The sequence below is a fragment of the Convolutriloba macropyga genome, chromosome 7 (assembly GCF_964194025.1).
Source record: "Convolutriloba macropyga chromosome 7, txConMacr16.3, whole genome shotgun sequence".
Lineage (NCBI taxonomy): Eukaryota > Metazoa > Xenacoelomorpha > Acoela > Convolutidae > Convolutriloba > Convolutriloba macropyga.
The window spans coordinates 43608674-43632163 of NC_134474.1; the positions used below are offsets into that span (position 1 = coordinate 43608674).

The following is a 23490-nucleotide window of genomic DNA, read 5'->3' on the forward strand; positions in this document are numbered from 1 at the left end:
ATTTTAAAATAATTTAAGAAAAAGTCAAAATATTTTTAAAATATGCACTTGTGAAAACTTTTTTTTACTGAATTTTGAAAAATCAACACCAAAATATTACTGTATTTTTGATTTTAAAAAAATAAAAAACCCAGAGGGAGCAAAAAGCCTTAGAAAAAGGGGGTTTTCTTTTTGTTTCATTAAAAATATAGTCATTTTGTGGCGTTGGTTTTTAAAGTTCAGTAAAAAAGTTTTTCAAAATTGCAGTTTTGAAAATATTTTCACAATTTTTGCATAAATCTCAGCAGATTTCGCTCAGCAGAAATCTGTTCACCATGACAGCTTTTCTCACTTTCGCTTTTAGGTCAAAATGCCGCATAACAAAAGAACACTAGCGAGAAAGTGAATTTTTGTTTAACCGCCGTTTTCTCTAAAATAAGTTTAAAATTAGAGCTAAACAATTTCACGCCGCAAAACCACTCGCTTTTTCGCTCCACTTCCTCTTCTGGCGGGATCCAAAATCATCACTTCAATTTGACTTCAAAGATAAAAATGTGCGAACAGATCTTTAAACAAAGACAGCGCCCCAATACAATTTAAATTCTTCTTTGAATTGTAAACAGACCGATAGACAACCAATACTCTTTTTCGAGTCGTTAAAAAACCAGAAGCACCGCCAGTGTAGCTCCGCTCAGTTTACAGCTTTGCAGCTATCATAACTCAACCTCACCGTAGGGTATCAGTAGGGCATCAACTAGTGGTAATTTTGGCCTACCTAATTGCAATGATACCCTCTGAATGTTGTGAGCTAACGGTTTCAAGACACCCACTTAAACGTCTTCAAGACCACCACTTTAAGTTATTCAAAAAGATAGCTCTTTATGAAATTTAATTATGAAGTACAAAACGAATCAAGTTAAATATTATGACAGCACAGGTTGACACAAACAAGCACGAGTTCATGTAGATCCTTTCACTAGTTGCAAATTTAATAATCAAGCCAAAGGGCAGCTCTGAGTTGGGAATTTGTGACATGCATTGGCACCACAGTTGCAGTAATCCTGAAGTTATTTCAGTCATACTCTTTTATTGCACTCTGAGTATGATATGTACACCAGAGTCGGTATCCACGATTCCACTTAACTCGAACACCTGAAGTACAGAATTTCATTACCTATTATAAAAGCGTCAGTTCTGGTTTTTGTTCCAAAATTCGTTTGGAGGTAACGAAATTCGTGTCACCCTAAATTTTTCTGTAGAGTCAATTTTGGCCGGTTGATATACTTTACGGATAGCTACAAAAGTAGTATAATTAGAAAGCTGAAACATACCCGGCAGATTACCGGAAAATAGCCGCCGTTGATTCCCATAACTCTATTGGGATTGCAAGAAAATAAAATATCAACAAATTGATTTTTGTATAAAAACATTTTGAAGTGCGATTTATTTTGATGTCATTTCGTAATTGAACATACTCCTGCCTCTCAGTGAGAGGCTACAGGGTCAAGTATCAATACCAATAAGCATTATAGATAATAACTAAAACTTATGAGAACAAAGTTCAAGTACCGGGCATCTAAAAATGGGCTTTATGGGTTGCTGCAGCTGCTGTTTAAAAAGACTTTGAGCAAAATGACAGAAGAGTAAAACTAGCCTAGAGAAGTCAAAACGATTTCACGCAAAATGTCGAGAAAGCGGCAAAATGAGTAAAGCGAAAAAAAGTTCAACGAAGTAAAAAAAACATAGCAGGACAAGTCCTGACGTACAATTCCAAGAATTTTCATTGACTAAACAGAAAATCTAGACCTAGAATGGGCTATGAGTGAATTCAGAAAACCATTTTAAAAAAATCAGAACAAAAAAATAAAAAAACAGAAAATCAATATCAAAATGGCGCATGTGAGCAAAAAAAAACACTAGCGAGAAATGAAATTTTAATTCAAACAAAAAACTAGGCCTAGAATGAGCTGTGAATGGATTGGGAAAACCATCTAGAAAAAAATCCGATCCAAAAAATCGAAAAAACAGTAAAAATCAGAGTGAAATTGCCGCATGTGAACAAAAAACCACTACCGAGAAACCGAATTTTTGTTCAAACACCGTTTTCTCACTCTACTTTAAAATTAGAGCGAAAAAAATTCACGCCGCAAAACCACTCGCTTTTTTGCTGCACTTCCTGTTTCGGCGTGACCAAAATCACTACTCCAATTTGACTTCAAAAATCATGAAAATGTGTGAACAGATCTTAAAAAAAAAGACAGCGCCCCAATACAATTCAAATTCTTTGAATTGTAAAAAACAGGAGCGCTATAACAGCCGGCTGAGAAGATGAGGGCGGCTATTAAGGCTATTAATAAATAGAAAGCGTCTACTTAAAAACACTTTGAGCAGAATTAGAGAAGAGTAAGGGGGTTGGTAAATGCGGGGGTCTAACTCTAAGATTAAGAACCGCCCTTCACACCATAAAATTGTCTCCTCCCTCAAAATGGTTTTGGCGAATCGCTTTCTTAAAGACTGGCAAGGCGTAAGGCTCCAAGAGAACATGAATCTCAGAGTGTTACCTGTTCATCCCGATCTTGAGGACGAAATGACAAATGGGTTAGACGAAAGATCAGGATAGTATCAAAACCATTATATATTAGAGATGATAAGCAAGACTTAAAAGAACAACTTTCAAGTAGAGAGCATCTTAAATTGGCATCTATTTTCCATTTTGCATTTCGTTTTTGATACTGAATCTGTTGATTCTAGTGATTCGTCAAAGTTTTATTACAGCAAAGTAAATACATTTTCATCTAAAATTTCATTTGCCAGCTGTTAAAATGATTTATTTAAAACAATGAACTCATTCGACCACAATATTTTACAGACAAAGTTGCTGTGTTTAATTGCAGTTAAAAGTGTTTATTGTTAAAAGTGTAGTGTTTTTGTTCAATTTTTGTTCATGTCCGTTTCTTTTAGTTTGTTTTTCTAACTATTCAGGAGAATAGTCAAGTCGCAGTGGGTGGTGTAGAAATGGAATTTATTACTTGAAGATATCTTCGGAAAATTGAGATAACTTAATTAAGAAAAAATATTAGCAAAATTATTAACCTTGTGTTATCTCCTAGAAGTTTCGAATTAAATTGGAATGATAGAATAACGGCTAAGTAAGCCAGGGCGTTATAGCCCGTTTCTCTGACAAATATGGATCTTGGTAAGTAATGGCAGTTCTGGGGTAAGTGGGGGCAGAAGAGATCTTAATTTTGATTAACGCGAAACAAGGATCAATGTTGCCTTTAAAATGCAAAGGGTTCGCTGACTATTGATCTCAGCAAATAGTGCAGTCCAATGGGTTCAAGTGGTGACAATTGGGTACCTCGCAATTGATTAATTCTTTTTCAGTCTAAAAGCTGATTATTAACTATGCGGCAAATTTTAAAAGATTCCTGCTTAGACACCGAATTCATAATGTAACTAAAAATTTCACAATTTGCGGAACTGACACTGTTTGAATACTATTTGCACCATTTTACTATTTGCTACCGTAGTCAATCCAGTTTATCTTTTAAGACCTTGCGAATATCACAACACAACCGTCTTTTAGGATAATGTAGAAATGGAATTTCTAACTAATCCGATCTTAGGAATAATAAGAACATAGCCGGGACATTGCCGGAATAGCTGCGAAAGAATAGACTTGCGTGACGTAAATTACAGACAGAACCAGACAGATATAAGCTGAAATAGATATCGACGGCGCTCAAAAAGTTATCTAAAAAACATTTAGCGATAAAATAATGAAGTTTGTCCAAATTCATTGCGCAGAAGTCTTTTCGTCGGGGACCTTATTACGCATTGAATTCCTTTGATCTTAAACTAATTCAAATAAAACTTAAGCTTTAAAGTTCAAAAGTCATTTTATTGAGAGGTAATTCACATATGATCAAAATCTGATCACGCAAATGGGCTAAAAACGTTGGCTAAAGAGAGTGAGAAATGACGTCACGCGCGCAAATGCTGTTAGTGAGAGGAAGAAGTCCTGTGTGAACAAATTAAAACGAAAAAGAGAGTCAGACGACGAATCAAAAAACCAAGATCGCAGCAAAATAGTTTCTCTCAGCTTACTGCTTTGCAGCTATAAAAACTTAAGAAAAATTAGTAAAAGTACTAACCTCGTGCCCCAAACCACCTTAGCTCAAAAATTCTTCAGATAGCTAATCAGCTCGGCTGTAAACGGCACTGTTCGTCACTTTGCAGTGTTATGTCATATCATAAAAGACTTGATATAAATGCGAAACACTTCAACCAAATATGAATTCAGGCTGGGAACCGAGAAAACTAAGATACTGCTACTGCATATCGTACCTGTAGAGAAAAAGACGCATCTTCAAATGGCTTCTGCATCTGTCCCCTTTTGAATAGACCCAGATCTCCTCCGCGCTTGGCCGAGGAGCAATCGCTGTTCGTTGCCGCCAACCCTCCGAAGGCCTTCACCAGCTCATTGCCACTCAGCGCTAAAACATTGTGCTATGCCTTATTGTTATCGTTATCAACTTTTTAAATAGCTGGCTGATTCCTAACTTCTGTATTTGCGGCCAAATTTGTATTAGAAAACCATATTTAGAGGGATTTGGGATTACAGCGGAGTCAAGACCCAATATATCGAGCCTTATTCTTCAGAATAGAAAATATTTCATTAAAATCAACCGTTGGCCACTTCAAACCGATTTCCAAAGGTTTTTCGGTTGGCTTCCAAAGACTTTTTCAGTTGGACTTTTCATGAGATACCTACTATAAGATGGCGTAGATCAGAATTCTGGACACCCCTGTAAACACAACAGTAATCAGTCAACACGAAATTCCCGATATTAGGAAACCACAAAGGCCAACTAATGCTGCTTAATAAACTTCCTCAGTGAGTGCTTGACGTCAGCAGATGAAATATATGTCATATTCGATTGATCCAGCTCTTGGTCTTCATTTGAATGGAAATGAATTTTCAATAGCTGCAAAATACAAATTGGGCGGACATGTCAATCATAAGGAGAAATGTCCGTATTGTAAAACAAGGATATTTGGCAGCCACGGTCACCTTGCTGTCTGATGCAACGGGCAATAGCGAGACATAAAAGAATTCGTGATAGACTTGTATCAGCTAGCTCCGTAGCCAATTTAGCCCCTGTAGTAGAAAATACTTTATACCAGACATCAACTAACGGTCGGGAGACATTTATGTTCCATCTTGAAAAGCAGTCAGTTCGGTTCCCTATGATGTGATGATCACTTCATCTTTGCAACCCAATTTACTTTCAAATGCGGATTTGAAGACTGGTCTTGATGCAGCAGAGGAGCGGAAGTACGGCACATACGAAAGCAATTGTCCAGAAAAAAAGCCATTCTTTTTGAACAATTGCTATTGCAGTGCTTGGGGTTTCTCACAGATATAAGCTGAAAAAGATAACGACGCCGCTCAAAAAGTTATCTAAAAAACATTTAGCGATAAAATAATGAAGTTTGTCCAAATTCATTGCGCAGAAGTCTTTTCGTCGGGGACCTCATTACGCATTGAATTCCTTTGATCTTAAACTGATTCAAATAAAACTTAAGCTTTAAAGTTCAAAAGTCATTTTATTGAGAGGTAATTCACATATGATCAAAATCTGATCACGCAAATGGGCTAAAAACGTTGGCTAAAGAGAGTGAGAAATGACGTCACGCGCGCAAATGCTGTTAGTGAGAGGAAGAAGTCCTGTGTGAACAAATTAAAACGAAAAAGAGTCACACGACGAATCAAAAAACCAAGATCGCAGCAAAATAGTTTCCCTCAGCTTACTGCTTTGCAGCTATAAAAACTTAAGAAATATTAGTAAAAGTACTAACCTTGTGCCCCAAACCACCTTAGTTCAAAAATTCTTCAGATAGCTAATCAGCTCGGCTGTAAACGGCACTGTTCGTCACTTTGCAGTGTTATGTCATATCATAAAAGACTTGATATAAATGCGAAACGCTTCAACCAAATATGAATTCAGGCCGGGAACCGAGAAAACTAAGATACTTGTATCAGCTAGCTCCGTAGCCAATTTAGCCCCTGTAGTAGAAAATACTTTATACCAGACATCAACTAACGGTCGGGAGACATTTACGTTCCATCTTGAAAAGCAGTCAGTTCGTTTCCCTATGATGTGATGATCACTTCATCTTTGCAAACCAATTTACTTTCAAAAGCGGATTTGAAGGCTGGTCTTGATGCAGCAGAGGAGCGGAAGTACGGCAAAGCAATTGTCCAGAAAAAAGCCATTCTTTTTGAACAACTTGCTATTGCAGTGCTTGGGGTTTCTCACAAACGTTTAGGAAGACGCTGAGGGGAATGGCTAGCTCTTCTTGCCGACAAAACATTTTTTTAATCTCGGAGGGTCTGTCAGTTGCTCGACAAATTGGCTCAGTAATTTTCCGTAATCGCCATCAGAGGGCAACTCATCCGAGCTGCGGGGTATTTTGAGTCCAAATTTAGCCGATATTGAAAACATAACCGACTAAAGTCGGGCGAAATGCTCTCAAACAACCGGCGAGCAGTTGGCTTCGTCAGCAGCTAGCCACGGTTTAGACGAAAATCGGCCCAGCGAAAAAATGCATAAAAGAGACAAACAGGATTAAAATATTTAATACAAATTGCCTTTGAGAGCAATTAACAATGATTTCCTAAAAAGTGCCTGTTAGTTCATTTATGATTTAAAAAACAATTCTACTATTCTTGTTAATGAGGATCAGAGATGATAACATTACGCCACATATTAGCAGCTGAAATGCGGCATCAACAGAAAGAAAGAGTGGGTGAGAGAGAGATAAAACGGGAACGAGAAAGAGAAGGAACAGAACCCTAACCGACAGAGAGAGAAAAAGAGACAGGAATATTTTCCATGATGGGATTCGACTGGTCGTTAAACCCAGAAAAGGACACAAAATATTGAAAAATTTTGAGATTGCAAATTTTAACAAAATCTTGCTAAAATTCAAGATATTATTAATATCTAAAGAACCATTTAATTGTCTCAAGAGACTATCCAGTATCCCTGCTTCAAGCCTGAAATAGTTTCACAGGCTCATAGAGATCCGTACACTTAGAACATAAAAGTTTTCCAAAAACTCGAAATTTTTAAATTTCATCCCAAAAATTTTTAGAACTGGAGTCATGAAAAAATGTTGATCACCGCCTCATTAACTCTAAACACTTATGCAGCAGCTTATAATGAAACCTTGGAGGAGGTCCCAGAGCCTCTGTTGCCAGAAAAAACTGAAAACCATGAAAAAATTGCTTAAAATCGTGATATTAGAATCTTGGAGAACATTGCATTACATCTATAAACTATGCATCAAATCCTAGAGGAACTTCCATGGCTCTTGAGGCTAGAGGAACCTAAAAAATGACAAAAAAATTCAAAAAAAAAACTTCCATAAAAAAGTTTTATAAAAAAATTGCTGAAACTTGTGATATTAAAAAATTGAAAATCAATCCATAACCAAAAAAAATTTCCAGTAACTTATTATCAAACCCTAACGGAAGGTTTTCTGAGCTCAAAAATTGTCAAAAATATGCTAAAATTCGTGATGTTAAAATATTGCAAGACATTCCATTTAATCTAGAAACTATACAGTAACCCATTTTTAAACTCTAGAGGAAGTTCATTGGCTCTTGAGGCCAAAAAAAACCTAAACGGCAAAACATTCAAAAAACTTGAAAAAACAAGTTTTACCACAAAAAAGCTAAATTTTGTGACATTAAAAAATTGAAAAACTATTGCATGCTCAATAAAATTTGTCATTAACTTATTATCAAACCCTTGAGGATGTTTGCTGGCCCCTGGGTCTGTAAATACCTGAATAACGAAAAAAAAATGTCAAAAAAATTGAAAAAAATTGCACGTTTTGTCGAAAAAATGCTAAAATTCGTGATGTTAAAATGTTGAAACCATTCCATTACAACTAGCAACTATGCCGTAACCTATTTTTAAACCTAAAGGAGGTTTCTTGAGGTTTGCGTGTTAGCAAGCGGTTGTTCGTCAGTAGCTAAACACGGGGGGTGGGGGTGGGGGTGCACCGGGGGCTGATGGGGGGAGTGGTGGAGTAACACTGGGGTGGGGGGCAACACCGCGGTGGGGGGTGGGGACAATAGTGGGGGTTGGTCAACAGTGAGGGTGTCTTCAACCTCTAAGAACCGCCCTTCACACCATAAGTATAAGTCTCCAAAACAGTTTGAGCTGAAACAGAGCTGAAAAGCTCTAAGAGCACTTAATGCCCGCTGGGCGCTACCTGTTTATCCCGTTTTTGAGGACGAAAAGTCAAAAACGTCAGACGAAAAATCGGTCAAGCGAAAAATCTCATAAAAAAGACCGACAGGACTAATATAATTGCTTCGTTTGAGAGCAATTAACAAGAAAAGGAATAAGTTATCGAAGTCGTCTCATCCAATGAGCGGGGAGACATTAAAACAGCTAAAAAAGCAGGCTCTCATGAAGATTACACTGCAACATTGAAAACCGCTTGTGTGGGCTGCAATTTCAAAATTTGTCCCAAAGGAAAATTTCATTTCTTCATGATTTCAACAGATGAGAATTTAGCAATTATCTAAGATTCTATAAAGAGGTGGCTAACTAAGGAATTCATTACACTCATGTGAAAGATAAGAGAACAAAAATTGATATTTTCCGATAAGGCAGAAAAATTGGTTTCAGTTGCGCGTATAATTAGAGTCTATAAAAAGTTTATTGAAATCTATTCACATGTACTGAATTCTGTTCAAATTTAGTGAATTCTGTTATATGTTATTTCATTTTTGCTGCTTCTTCTGTAAATTGATTTCAAACCAATTCCAATTTTACATTGTTTCCACTAGTGTTTTTGGAAAATACCTGCGAAGATTTGTTTAATGACTTTTTGTGGAGCAATAAACATTTCTTTAAAACCCATCAAAATTTCTAATTCTTTTTAATACAGTACTTCCTTTTCGCCAGAAGAACTAAGTTTCAGGCAATTGTTAGCTGCTATTTTGTACTTTGTTTGCACTGTACTGACCTTAGAGAGAGTCATGGCAACAGTTGTTATCTGAAATAGATGTTTGGTAGACAAGTGCAATAGATGCTCTATTGCAGAAAATCCTCGAGATTTTATAAAAACTTTTCTTTTATGGTAGCGGTCTCACTGTTGAATAGTTTTAAACAACCTTTTAATTCCATTTAAATTGATAAGGTAATTATAGCCAACTAGGATAAGGGTTTTGTGTTGAGGAACTTTTAAGATCAACTATTACTTGCAGTTCATCGGTGTTCTTCTCGTGAAACAAATATTTCGAAGCATCACCTCGAGTTTTTTTGTAGAATGAATCAGGGGAGAAATCGAATAAAAATGGGAAAACATTACCTAACCGACTAACCTCGAGTGAACTGCTCTCAAACAACCGACGAGCGGTTGTCTTCGGTAGTAGCCAGCTTGGGCTTAGGGACGCTAAAATTAAGGGTGGGCGAGTGGAGGGCGGTCACTGCGGGCGTCAAACCAAGATTAAGAACAGCCCTTCACACCCAAAAATTGTCTCCTCAAAACAGTTTCAGTGAGTAGCATACTTAGAAACTGTTAAAGCGTGAGGCGCTCTACAAGAGCTGCTCGGCCACTTATTGCCCTCCGCGCGCTACCTGTTTATCCCAATTTTGGAGCCGAAAAGTCGAATGGGTCAGACAAAAAATCTGTCAAGCGAAAAATTGCATAAAAAGACCACAGGGCTAATATAATTGCTACAAACGTCGTTTGATAGCAATTAAATACTACACAGGCCAATCGGTCAACTTTGTTTCGGTAGCAATATTTATTGTTTTAAAATCATGCTTCATGTGATTTTACACATAGCTTAGCTGTTTTTTGGAGCGAGCAAAACTATGGCTCATTTAGTATGAAGGTGCTTTTTGGAGTTAATACAATCAATTACGCTATTTTAATTTTTGTATAGGGTTTGTTATTAACTTTACGGTACTTGATACTTCCTTTGAAACAACTTTCTATTAAAAAAGGACTCCAGTACTTAGTTAATATTTTACAGCCTGTAAATATAGGCGCAAATGAAACATATTTGCCGTCTGGTCAGAACAGTATGCTGTGTCAAAAAGCTTGCTCAAAAATTATTGCCGAGAAATTCTTCCTTCAACTAGCTTCTTATGCACATGTTGCTCCATCGGAAGTTACCTAATTTAGCTTTAATCTGAATCACATACAGTTTCAGTTCAAGCCTCGAGCATGAAAATTACAATAATCTTAACGAATTCTTTAGAAAGAGTTAAAAGAGTAATTGTGTCGCGCCAAAAGCCACATGAGCGTATTTTACACGAAACTGTTCATGCAAACATTTTCAGACGTACTCTTAGCTCGAACAATTGCAATAACATAACAATTATTATAACAGGCTCTCAAATAAAATTGAGATCAAATCGAAAAGCTGTCATCTACTCAATTTTCTGTAAAAATGCAGTGAAGTAAACACGAACACAATTGGCAGCTCTGCGAAGAGGTCAAACAATTACAAATAAAATAATACTATTACTACGTGTGCTAAGATCGACGCCTGATGACACCCGTTTTCGAAAAGTCGGATTTGCTCTGTTTCACGCTGGGGGGGGGGGGGGGGGGGTGCTCGGAGGTAGAATAAAAACCGAAGTCTACTTTCAAATAAAAGATTTCTTATTCCACGAAGCACACGTCCAATTAGCCAAAGTTTATATTTTTCAACAAACTTAAAATAGTCAATTTTGACAGTTTGAAAGCTTGCTCAATTTTCAAAAGCTCTCTCTCAAACTCAAAAAGACAGATGTCTACATATTGTGACGTAAACTGAGACTGAGGCTCTCAACTTTGCAAAAAAACTGAAGTTGGCGTGCCTCGCGTAAACCTCAATAAAAGCGTGCAAAATCTCGGAGAAACGAACTATCCACTACGCAGTTACACTATCCACTATCCAGGTACGCAGTTACATCCACGTCTTTTAACATCCAATTGTGTGTGTGAATGATTCTAGAATTTGATCGGATTGTCTAAGAGGATTCTACAAAAGATTATTATTATTGAGATTTTAATTGTGTGCTTCCGCATTTTAATCGGACTGTCACGCCCCTATTTCGTTCCTGATAGTTACGTAATGATTTTCCTAAATATCCATAAATAATTGCTATAATCTAGTTCATATTCAGATAGATTTCAAGGCCATATATAGCTAGTATTTCCATCTAGGCCTGTAACCCCTAATTTGTTTATGTTTATTAAAAACAACCGCAGATTGACAGTTTATTGATAAATATATTAAGTGCCTAAAAGCCTCAATATTTACTTTTTTTGAGTTTCTTGACGACGAATTCGCATAATCAGTAAATAACTTCATGAGAGATTATGTACTTGGTGAAGTAATTATTCTGATAAAGTAGGTGCTAATACGGAACTTGTATATGTACTTAACAAACATCAAGAGACGTACAAAAGCCGGAAATTGCCCAACTTATAGATCAGTAAATATTTGCGAAGGACCAATACAGCCCAAGGTACAGCTATGCGGAACCCACAATCACCACAACACCGGAGAACCTACAAAGTGACCAGTTGTTAAAACTCAGCAAAACTTCTTATTCTAACATTGAAACTTTGCCTTTATTCTTCTATCATAATAATTAAAGATTGAACTGGAAATTCTTTCTAAAACTCTAAGTTAGAACATATTTCTTTAGAGTAAATTCCTGGCTAAGAAAAGCTCTAGAAGCCACGGCAACTAGTGGATATATCGCACATCCGAACCGCTCAATAAAAGGCTACCACTAGCTAAATTTATTCAAAATATATCCGCACTGTGAAACACCAAAATAAGTCCTTGGAAAAATGACAATAATTCATTCCATTTATCACAAATATAGATCTCAATAACACCATGAGAATCATATTAAAAAGTCAATGCGTAACACGGACTCATGAAAGTTCTGATTAAGCCGCAAAATTGAGCCAAGGCATGTATAAACAATCAAAATAAACAACGATTATCACAGAAAATAAACTTTTTGGCCCCACGCTCCACTTGTCTGAACTACATTTAGAGCGTGACCTCGGAATATGAAATCAGCGGATCCTTCTAATTACAGCAAAAATTTCGGTCAATTTCGATTTTAATTGACTTACGTTTCAATTGACTGTGGAACCCTTTGAGAATTTCGATTGCTTCCTCTTTGGACCTGGTGATCTGAGGACTTTTCCATGACGTAGGGTTCCGGGATCCAGTATGCTTCACCAACAGATGCAAACACTGCACTTGTTCAGGCATTTCACCACACAAATTTACGAACAGTCAGGTCAATTACCCAATCAACAATTGAACAACTGAAAAAATTAGGTAAATCAATCAATACCTGGTATTCAAACGTATAATAGATAACAAAAATATTGCGCGGCGTTCGGTGGAACACTTAATGACAAAAATCTGAACAACTGATATCTGGTTCTCAAACAATTAACAGACAAAATTTATGAGTAGGCAGATGGACCAACATACTGTAGTACTCAAAAGTATATACTGGGATTAAATCCTCATTCCTAGTCACTGTATTACAGTATTGAACACACACACACAGAAAGTGTTGACTAAAACTGTCCTGCATATGGTTTAACTGATACAGTACCATCTTGAAACAATTCATAAATTATTTCAACAGGAATTCGGTAAAATTTGATCTTATGTGGCAGCTAGTGTGGTATAATTGCTCTTCAATAGTTAATTGATGCCCATTAACTAGCGTTGCTAGAAGGCTGAGAGAGAACAACCTAATGTGAATTGTGCATAAGATAAGCTTGATATAGCTTGACAAGAAGCTCTACTTGTTCAACATATACTTGGCTAGAGAAATGAAGCCTTGAGAACAAGAATGGACGTGAAAACGGGTTATAAGAGATGCCCAAGTTCGAGAGCTCAAAACCTGTTGGTGTAAATGGGTAGCACACTAGGCTTGCAAGTAAGAGATGCTGGTTCAGTACTGGTCCATTTTCACAGTAGTTGCACCTGAATAGACCTCCTAACAAGCGTCATGATTAACATCAAATTTTCCTATCTCTAACGTGGATGCGGGAACTTTATGCTTCGGCTTATTTTTGTCTTATCAATTTCGATCGATCGATATATTTCACGAAAAGTTATGCTCGACATCATTAGACAGGCCATCAAACGCAAAATAGTTCCATTAGAAGATTCTTTGTACTGTGCGGCTTCTGGAGAGTTTTAGGGTTTCTAAATTTTCACTTTTACCGGCGGTCTTAATTCTTTAAAGGTTGTTTTCAAGTAGAATTAGTGTTTTATTTATTTTTTATATTGTTTACGAAGCATTAAGATTAGGGACAGCAAAAAACTTGACAACAAATGGAAAAGAGCACTGCGAGTAAGTTCCGAACAAAGCTTTCAGAGATCCCCTTGGAATTTGCTATTAAGATAAGTTCTGTTAAATTTGAATAAAGAGGAACTTTATCCTCATCGCCATTATCTGACAATGGAGCTACCAAACGATAAATCGAGCCTGACAAGCTCATCTTTTTATTTCAACAAGTTTTTTAATTGCACAAGTTTTTCAAAGTTGTGCTGTAAAATTACACAGCCCAATTTCAACCTGCTTACCGCCTTCTGAAAATGGGGGGCGGGGGCAGCTTCTTCTTCAAGTCGTTTGTCTCAATTGCACTGGTGTCAACAATATTCAGGGTGCACAAAATAGATTAAAACAAGCGTCTGGGTATTTGGGGTTTAATGGTCACACTAAAGGTATGTAATTAAAAATAGTTCAACAAAGTAACTTTTTCTACGTCCTTGCGCATTTTCTCTTTTGAGATCTTGTAGTTTTCTAAGTGGAGCGTTCTCATCTTAATTAGATGTTAAATTATGCAATTTCTTCGTGCTTTTGTTGGGTGGTCATAGTTTGAGGGTCCCGTGATGATCTTGCCTTAAATTCATTTTGACGAGTTTCGGTTAACTCAGAGGATCCAGTGCTATCTCCGACAGCAGATTTAGCACAGGCTGTTAAGGTTAATATCTTCCTCTCTTCTGGCTTCGTACAGGAGTTCGAAATAATTGTTCTCCGAAGCGGATATCCTTGTAGATTGTATGACCTCTAATCGGTCCATTTTTTTCATTGCAACAAAGTTTTAGTGGTAGTTTCTGTGCAATTTTCTTATCTTGTTTCTGTTTTGTGGTAAAAGCTTTAGTTCACTGGCATAACGATAATAAAAGTCCAGAGAGAAAAAGTAGAAATTGTTGACATGATTAAAAAATGCTCGCACATGTCTCTGTTACAGGTCTCTATTTCTCAAAGTTTCACTTCTCATATCTGCTATGTAATCTATCTGCTAAGTCACAATTGTGTTCAGTGTGTACATGGATGAAATTGACGTAAGTTCTTCTCTTACTCGTCGCAGCATGTCAACACTCGCGTGAAACTGAAGACAATGAGTCTTGAAATGCTAACACGAGTAGTTGGCTCATACGTAAGGAGCATTAATCGAAGAGAAGCATAAAATCATGGAATACTTCAACTTCCTTCATGTGGAATTTGCTGTCTTTCATACTGGTCATTCAGTTGTGCAAGTCTATAAACAGCTATCCTATCGACGATCAAACCACTGCCATGAATTATTGTTCCAACATTTTTTCAAACTGGGGAATATATACACGAGGCTGGCCTTCTTTCCATTTTGTTTACGCATCGTAGCAAAAAAATTGTAGCCCTTAGAGGCTATTATTGCATTCTATAAAGAACTTAAAAATTTTCTCACAATCACAGGTTGCAAAATAGGACTGTTTAAATAATTTGGAGGAAAACAGGAAACGAAAAGAATGGAAGGGCATCAAATGTCTTGCTTAAAAATCAAATTGGGGGCGCATAAAATACAATTTAGTTGTGATAAAGTCAATAAATTTCGAGCCTGCTCAACCGCTGTGCAGTGTTTTTTCAGCGTCCAGTATTCACAATTGTAGAGAAGGATACACTACACTTAGGCGGTGAGAACCTGGTTTCTAATATAAAATGGTCAACTTGTATTAGCTGTTCACCTCAATTCGGGTCTTTGGAGCTCTTTCGGGACTTTCTTGAAAGCAACAACGGGCTTCCGTCTTCTTTCCATTTATTTCCATTACAAATCTCAGGCTCTCCTGATTTGTCGTTATCACAAGCCGTTGGAGTTCCTCTTCACTGCTTCCAATGAGGACGGTGCGGTTATATCGAACCTTGTCAAGGATTTCGCCATTGATTGCGACCGCGGTATTTTTTGTTACTCTCAAGATAATTTCTCCGCAGAGAGAAAAGAGGTCTGGGAAACAACACAACTTTGGCGAACACCTCTTTGAATTTCGATAAACTTGCTTATAGAGGCCTCAAACTTGATGTTGGTTTTTTGACTAAAATAACAATTTTGGACCAGCCTTAGATCTTTGCAGATCTTGCTGCAACTAAATTGTCCTTTCTATCAGCATCTAGAGGCAAAACACCGCATTCCTGGCGCTTTTAGCCGGAATGAAACCAAATTGCTAGCAACTTATCTCGGCGTGAACTTTCGAGTTAATGCCATTGTTTACAACCTCCACAAGCGATTTCATGTCACGATGGATAAGACTTATAGTGCAATATTTGCTGCACTCGTTGGTTCCGCCTGTTTTGGGAATGGCAACAACAGTTGTCCCTATCCAGAGCACAGAAATTTCACTAGATTCATATATCGAATTGAACAGGGTGCAGAGGAATTTAATGCCTTGTTCGTGCATCTTCTGGAAGGCATTTTTTGGATGCCACTTGGACCGGCTTTCCAATTTTTTGATCTTGAGAGGGCTCGCTTGACTTCGCTCTGCGAAATTGGTGTTCCCGATGAGATGCCATGAAAGGCTGTGGGTAGCTAATTCCGATTGTTATCTCTATAGAGGTAAAAACTTCAAAAAACTTAACTTTTATTTTGAAATGCAACTTCTAAAATTTTGTCGTTTTAATTGCCCGTAAATGAATCCAATTGGACAACTGTGATGCTCCTGATGTACATAAAAACTACAAGAAACAACTAAATTTAATTTTTCTTCATCTTTTCGCTGGAAAAAAACTTGCATCTGCAAATCAGGGCATCTTTTTTCTGAGGAATAAATGATTCAATGGAGGCAGTATTTGAACATTATTATAATTTCTTCCATTTAGGAGATCAAATTTCAAAAAAATAATAATTTGGTCACAGTTTGCAGGTAAATACGCTAAATCAAAATTGATTTAAGTGAGCATTTGACCATTTAACTTGACCAAAAATTGGATACTTGAGCCAAGAACAAAAGACAATCTAAAATTCGAAGGAAAAGACAACTTATATTCTATTTTCTGTTCATTATTCCTGATAATTCAACTGATTTCCTAATTTAAGCTGTCAACTGCCTTACAATTGACTTTATATCAGTTAACTGAAAATATGAGGCAGTCAGTAGTATACATTTTTGCAATCTTTGAGAAATAATTCGTAGAAATTTTTTGGAAAAGTAGAAACATCTTACTGAAATTCACGCTATGCTCTGAACCTTGAATCTTAGTTTTTAGTAGGTGGTTTAAATTAACATAATTAAAGCAATGGTTTTTTCAGATTTATTCCAAATTATAGCAACGGCAGAGTAACCACCTGAGGAAAAAAAATTTCGTTTTCAGCCTTTTCAACTTGAGAGACTTAAGAACAATTTGTTGCTTGCGCTGTCCATTTGGTCTTATATTGATTATCATATCGGATATTTTATAGTTCTTTCAATAGTTTCAAATCACACAAATAAATGTAACTTTCTATTGAGAATATTTTTCTTAATTACTGCAAAATACTTTCTAAAACTATGCGCTCCAGGTAATGAAGGGTACCAATTGATGGTTACTTGAATTAACAACATATGGAAGCTTTGTAACAACAAAGAATAATTGAAAGAATGAAATAAAGGTACATTTTTCAACAAGGTTCCCATCTTCTCAACTGATGTTTGGTCGACATTTAATCATAATTTCTACAGTTGATACCAAATTGATTAAAACATGACGTCGCCACTTACTCGAATTCACCAGAGTAAGTTAATTGATATACAAAACGTGTATTTTGACGTTAGAAAATTAAACAAAAATTCTCTCTCTTCGATTTGTAATGTAAACATTGAAAAGAAAGAAAAATCTCGTTGTCTGTTTTGCTTCAAATAGTACGCAAATTGAAATTGCGAATGTAGGACACATGAATTAAGAACAACTTCCAATGAACGTCTTGCCAAAAAACTTACAAATTTGGCTCTGTTTTTTCTTTCAATTTAATCTTGAACTGGTGATCTTTCTGAACATTCATTTTGCTTGCAAATTTGTTCTATATTGCAAAATAAATGACAGCGCAATTATTTTTTCATATGGTAAAACTAAGTCAACATGACCGTTCTGAATTGCTCATTTTTTCAGAATAAAAGAGTACTAAAGTTTGCTTCGAAAAATTCTTCAATTTGAGCTTTAAAAACTGAAAGTCAAAAGAGCTTTCCTTAGTCTCAGAACAAAGAGCCGTCTTTTAAGTTGAAAGGAAAATTTCAGCAACAGTGGAACAAAAGATGAGTTCAGTTGCTGAACATCGAAAAACTTCAAAACAGAAGTCGAAGACTAACTAACTTTAAGACTTTGGAAAACCATCGGGGACGGTTTCCGAAGAGTTGTCGCGAGATGTCACTGGCAATAGAATGCTATCTAAAGCTCCTATTTGATTTTTTTTGTTAACAAAGATCACTCTCCTAATAATTACTTTGAACAGCTCTGAGTTAAGCTTTGCAAAGCATCGATTTCTGTCCACTTATCCTAGCCGCTCGAGACATGAGAACTGTGCTTTAAATTTGCCACGTTCAACGCTTTATTACAACCAGATAGAAATGGGTGCACGCAAAATCAATTAGTTTAAATTCCTTGATATCATGTTTCTTCAAAAACTTATAGATTAGAACTCAAAGAAAAACTTCAGAAAATCCAGAGTAATTCCAACTTGGAGTTAAATCATTGCTCCCTTTTACAGTTTTTTGGAACTGTTCTCACCCAAGATTTTCCACAAAATTTCCACGTAATGATTTTTGATTTGTCAACGCAGCTTTGTGAATTGCAATCAAAAAGATTTTGCAGATTTAATTACAAAATTTAAAAACATACCCGGCAGATTGCCGGAAAATAGCCGCCGTTTATTCCAATAAGCACGATTGGGATTGAAAGAATAGAAGATACTGAAAGAATAGAAGATATTGAAATAAATAAGATTTTTGTACAAAAACATTTTTTAAGTCCGATTTATTTTGATGGCATTTCGTAGTTGAACATACTTCTGTTTCTTAGAGAGAGGCTACAGGGGCTACTATCAATACCAATAAGCACTAGAGATGGTAACTAAGACTTATAGGAACGACGTTCAAATTGCGGGCATCTAAAATTGGGCTTTATGGGTTTATCACGTTTCTATTTCTGACTTCAATTTTTTTCTTTGACGAAGTAAAAAAAAACATAGCAGGCAATCTCTGAAATACAATTCAAAGAATTGAATGAAATACTCAGACGAACTCTACCTGACCAGCAGATCAATTGAACAATGCCAGCCCGAACACAAATCATCAAAAAATTGAGAAACTAAAAGAATCAAAACTAAACAAAAATATACTCATTGCTAAACTCTTGAAGCTTTTAAACCTAAAGCAAAGTTTTTTCCCTTTAAAAATACTTATTGCAAAAATATGTTCAAAACCAATTTTTGTTTCTGAAATCGGTCCAGTATTATATCTGCAAGACCTGAAAAATATTCATTGGCCCTTGAAGATCGATTAACTCGAAAATGACCAAAAAATTTAAGAAATCAATTGCAAATTATAAGGAAAAGTTGCTAAAAATCGTGATATAAAATATCGTCAGAATCATTTCTGTGTCTTTAGAGCCTATCCAGTAACCCAATTCCAAGCTTTAAAAAACTCATTGGCTCATAGATCGATAGGCAATAATTTTTAGAAAAAAAATTTCAAACTTCAAAAATTAGAAACCTGTTCTATTAAAATGTTGAAAGCCATTCATTTGCCCCCTAGCAACTATTTAATAACATACTATCAAACCCTGGATGAGGTTACATGGCTACTGAGGCAAGAAAAAATAAATAAAATACAAATGTTTTGAAAAAAACTTGAAAATTACAAATTCTATCAAACAACTTCTAAAAGTCGAATAGTTAAATTGTTGAAAACAAATCCATTAAACTAAAAAGCATGCATAACTTTTTATCAGAACGTGGAATAGGTTTTCTCGCACTGGAGAATGGACGAATATCAAAAAGCGACAAAAACCTTGAAAAAATTGAAGATTTTATCCAAAAAATGCTAAAATTCGAGATTTTAAAACGTTAAAACCAATCCATTGTTACTATAAAGTGCACTATAAACAAACCTCAAAGGAGATTGCTGGGTCCCTGAAAAACTCAAAAAATGACAAACATTTTCAAAAACCTGAAAAAAATGCCAATTTTGTCAATAAAAAATTGCTAAAATTTGTCAAAATCAAAAGCTGAAACCTATTCCAAGGCAACTAAAAATATTTCAGTAACTTATTATCCAACCCCTAATGAGGTTTTCTGGCCCCTGGGACTCAAACAACTTGAATAATGACAATAAATGTCAAAAAAATATGAAAAAATTGCAAGTTTTGTCAAAAAATGCTAAAACTCATGATGGCAAAAAAATGAAAACCATTCAATTACCACAAACAAAATGAAACTATGCAGTAATCTATCATCAAAACCTTTATCAAACCCTAGAGGAGGTTTCTTGACACCTAGGGCTAAAAAAAACTCAAAAATTTCAAAAATTTTCAAAAAACTTTAGAAAAATTGCAAAAATTAGTATCATTTTGTGTGTTTGTGTTTGTAGTACCAAAACATATAGCTCATAAAATGGTCATAACAATCAATTTTGTCTCGGGCCTTCAGTAACTTTTAAAAACTTCAACCTAAAACTAATCAAACAAAAAACTCACAAAAAAAAACAAAACAAAAAAATTATAAAAACATGCAAAATTGCACCATTTTGAGCCAAAACTCCTACCTTAAATTAAGATCATCCCAGCAGCTGCACCACTATAATCACTGGAAGGACTACTGAAACCCACGTTGGGCCTCTAATGAAACTTAATGCCCGCTGGGCTTCACCTGTTTATCCCGTTTTGAAAGATCAAAGTCATTGAAAAGTGTGTGAACACATCTTAAAAGCATAGCCGGAAGAACTCCGGAAACGACTCGAAGTGGAAATCCATTTAACGGCCATCCAACTACTCATTAGACAAACCGTGCCTCCACTAAATTACGATAACCTTGCAACAAAAACGTAATACAAAAAAGTTTTTAAAAAAATCAAATCTATTAAAATATGATAAAAAAATCTGATCAAATTTTGTCGAAAATTGAGACCCCGAAATAACTATCTCTACCAAAATTACTTTATCAACACAACTAGTAACTACTAAAACCACTTAAGAGAATTTTTAAAAATTCTTGAAGCCAAATCATGAAAAAAATAAGCTCTTACAAACAACTTTGCCAAAAAAAAAGTGGAAAAAGTTAATAAATTTTTAAATAATACAAAAGCACATAAATTCAAAGAAAAATTCTGTTCAACCAATAGGGTATCCAAACTCACGCAAAACAGTAGGCAAGCATAATAGGCTAAGAAACTTGTCTAAAGAGCAGAAATAAAACGAAAAACTGCAAAAAAAAATTAAGAAAAAAGTTCCAATTTTTGCCATTTTTTGTCATATTTCTCAACAAAAAATGCTTTATATCCACAAAACGTTAACCACTTGTAAATTAAAAACTGCTCAAGTAATAAGGGTCGTTTCAGTGACCAATTGAGGCATTAAAACAAAACAATAGACAAAAAATCGCAAAAATTAGCCCAAAAATCAGCAAAATACATGAAAAACCACCGAATTAGCATAAAATTCATAAAATTTCCAGAAACCTTCGAACCACTACCAAAACCAGCCTAAAATTAAAAGAAAATCATAACCAAACCTCTTAACCAAAAAAGTGAAAAAAAACTGCTTTAAAATGCCGCACGTGAACGAAAAATTTTGCTCGCTTACAGAATTTTTTTCACACCTCGCTCTCTCGCAATTTCTCGCTCTCTAGAAAACAGCGATATAAACAAAAAAACCACTCTCTTTTCGCTCCACTCTTCATTTTGTTCAGCAACAAAAACATACCCGGCAGATTGCCGGAAAATAGCCGCCGTTGATTCCAATAAGCATGATTGGGATTGAACGAATAGAAGATATTAGAAAAAAAGATTTTTGTACAAAAAAATTTTTTAAGTCCCATTTATATTGATGGCATTTCAGAACAGTTACTTTGGATACTATGCGTTAATTTTATTCTTTAATAAGGCTGTTTCCCAGTAATAACAGCAGTACTAACATGAGGAAAGATACGAAGCATTAGGAGGGGATGTCAATTAGAAACATGACGTCAACTTTACCTTTGCAAGTTTAACAACATATATAGCCTAATTTTTGAGCAAATTTCAAAACCTTTTGTTTTAAAAAAAATACAAATTATCCTGTCTTAACAAAAATGACCGATTTAATTGCAGCACCTAGAAAATATTTTTGGCAGATTTTTCATGCTGCAAAACAACTCAATTCTCAATTTATGAGGCACTGTTCACTATTTATTTTGACTATTTTCTCACGTTTTGTCAAATCAGAGTTCATTGATAAAGCGCTGCTGGTTGCAAAAACTAATTCTATTATTTAAAGACCTATAAAGGCTTTTATACACATAAATTTGTTTTTCCTTTGTTGAACAGAAAAACAGACGATTGGTTTTTGGAAAATCTAGTCCTCATTTGATTTCTCTTTACCCTTCGTACAGATACAATCTAGCTGAGGCTTCTCATTTGAACTATTTTGACTATCCTGAACAGTTCCTATCAGTTCATTGTCCGCTTTCAAAATGTGCAACTACTCCGAAACTTTGAAAGACCCGAAACTTTGAAAGACAATTGCTGTAAAGATTTTCAGTAAAATTTTGAGAACCATGAAAAGTTTCAGTTTCTACTTTGAAATCCGCGTTGAACTTGAATTCGGCCCATAATCCCATAAGGAAAAGAGAAACCTGACAGGCAAATCTTGTATAAATGAACCTCATTTTTCATTATATCAATGTTTCAAGCTGTAGTGTGTGTGCATGATGGGGTTATCTTTTAGGAATCCTCTCTGAATAATACTTTGCACTAGTAAACAATTTAACACCCGTTTGCGAGCTAGAACAAAAGATGTTGGATTTTTAGAAATAATCCGCAACTTCAGAACACTAAAAATCCACTAAAAATCTTCCCATTACTTATTCTGCATGCAAACGAACTGGAGTTCTTTTGTGTTTTGAACTGTAGTGCATTGGTGTCAACAGCAAACAGCTCTTCGAACTTTTCCTGAAAATAAGACTACAATGTTGAATTGAACAAAATGAACAAAGAAGCAACCTGCGAGAAGCTAAACAGGTCGGCTGCAAAGCACGCCTTTTGACCTTGGATTCGCGCGAACTTTTTTCTTTAGCTATTAAACAATATGTCTTACGAAAACCTTTTGAATAATCTTGCATCGGTTAAAGTACATTCCTTGAAAGCAAAAACTAATGAAATAGAGCGATATCAGTGAACAATTACAATAATTTTTAGCAATTTACTTCTTGTTAGGAACGTTAAAGTTGCCGAAGATGTTAATTATTTCATTTCGAATGTCTTGGAGGTGTCAATGGCCAATCAAGAGCTAACGGCATGTCACGAACAGGACCGGATTCGGGATCCAAAACAGCCCAGCCCCCCGCCATCATAGATAAATTTGATAACTTTTCTTTGAAAGCCAGCATATGGAACAGGAAAAAATTTCTCTGGAATATTAAGAATCCTTTGCACTGTTTTTAGAAGGAAGGCTCACAAAATCTGATAGAGTTAATGAGCCATGCACATCAAAAAGGATACAAAACTACTTCGAATAACAGTAAACCTCAAGTGTTGTTGAAGAAAGATAACGGCATTGTACAATTGCACACATTAATAAGTAAAACAGATATCAGTGAACTTTTATTGCTTGTGCAAATAAAAAATGCTTCGACATATGAAAATTATCAAAACAGCTTTCACGGACCATGATTGGCGAAAGAAAATTATGTTCAAGAACAAAGAAACCGTTTTCCTTTCACTCTTAGTTATTCTTTTGATTCAGCTACGACTCGTGGAGGTCAAAGCCAAAGCCTCAGAAAGAGTCTTTACATCGAGAATAACCAACAAAAGCAGTCTGATAAATCAACTTAAATCTATTGCGGATGTTGCAGAAATGTTGGATTTTATACAAGTTTTTTCATTTAAAATCTCCCAGTAGAAAAATGCATTGCAATGAAGTTCATGTCGGGAAAAATGTATGGCGTTGCTGAGCAGCA

The 23490-nt window shown here is 35.6% G+C and overlaps 1 protein-coding gene across 1 annotated transcript in view; it reads right to left on the reverse strand.

Annotated features, from left to right (window-relative positions):
- Positions 1-855: 855 nt before the first annotated feature.
- The window catches only part of LOC142342900 (peptidyl-prolyl cis-trans isomerase NIMA-interacting 1-like), a 389227-nt gene continuing 366592 nt past the window's right edge, over positions 856-23490 (reverse strand). The window contains exons 2-4 of the mRNA XM_075394557.1: positions 12157-12356; positions 4327-4475; positions 856-1131 (exon numbers count right to left, since the gene is read on the reverse strand). Of these exons, the coding sequence (XP_075250672.1) occupies positions 1066-1131; positions 4327-4475; positions 12157-12298 (357 nt within the window). The 5' untranslated portion in view covers positions 12299-12356 and the 3' untranslated portion in view covers positions 856-1065. The remainder of the gene's footprint in view (positions 1132-4326; positions 4476-12156; positions 12357-23490) is intronic.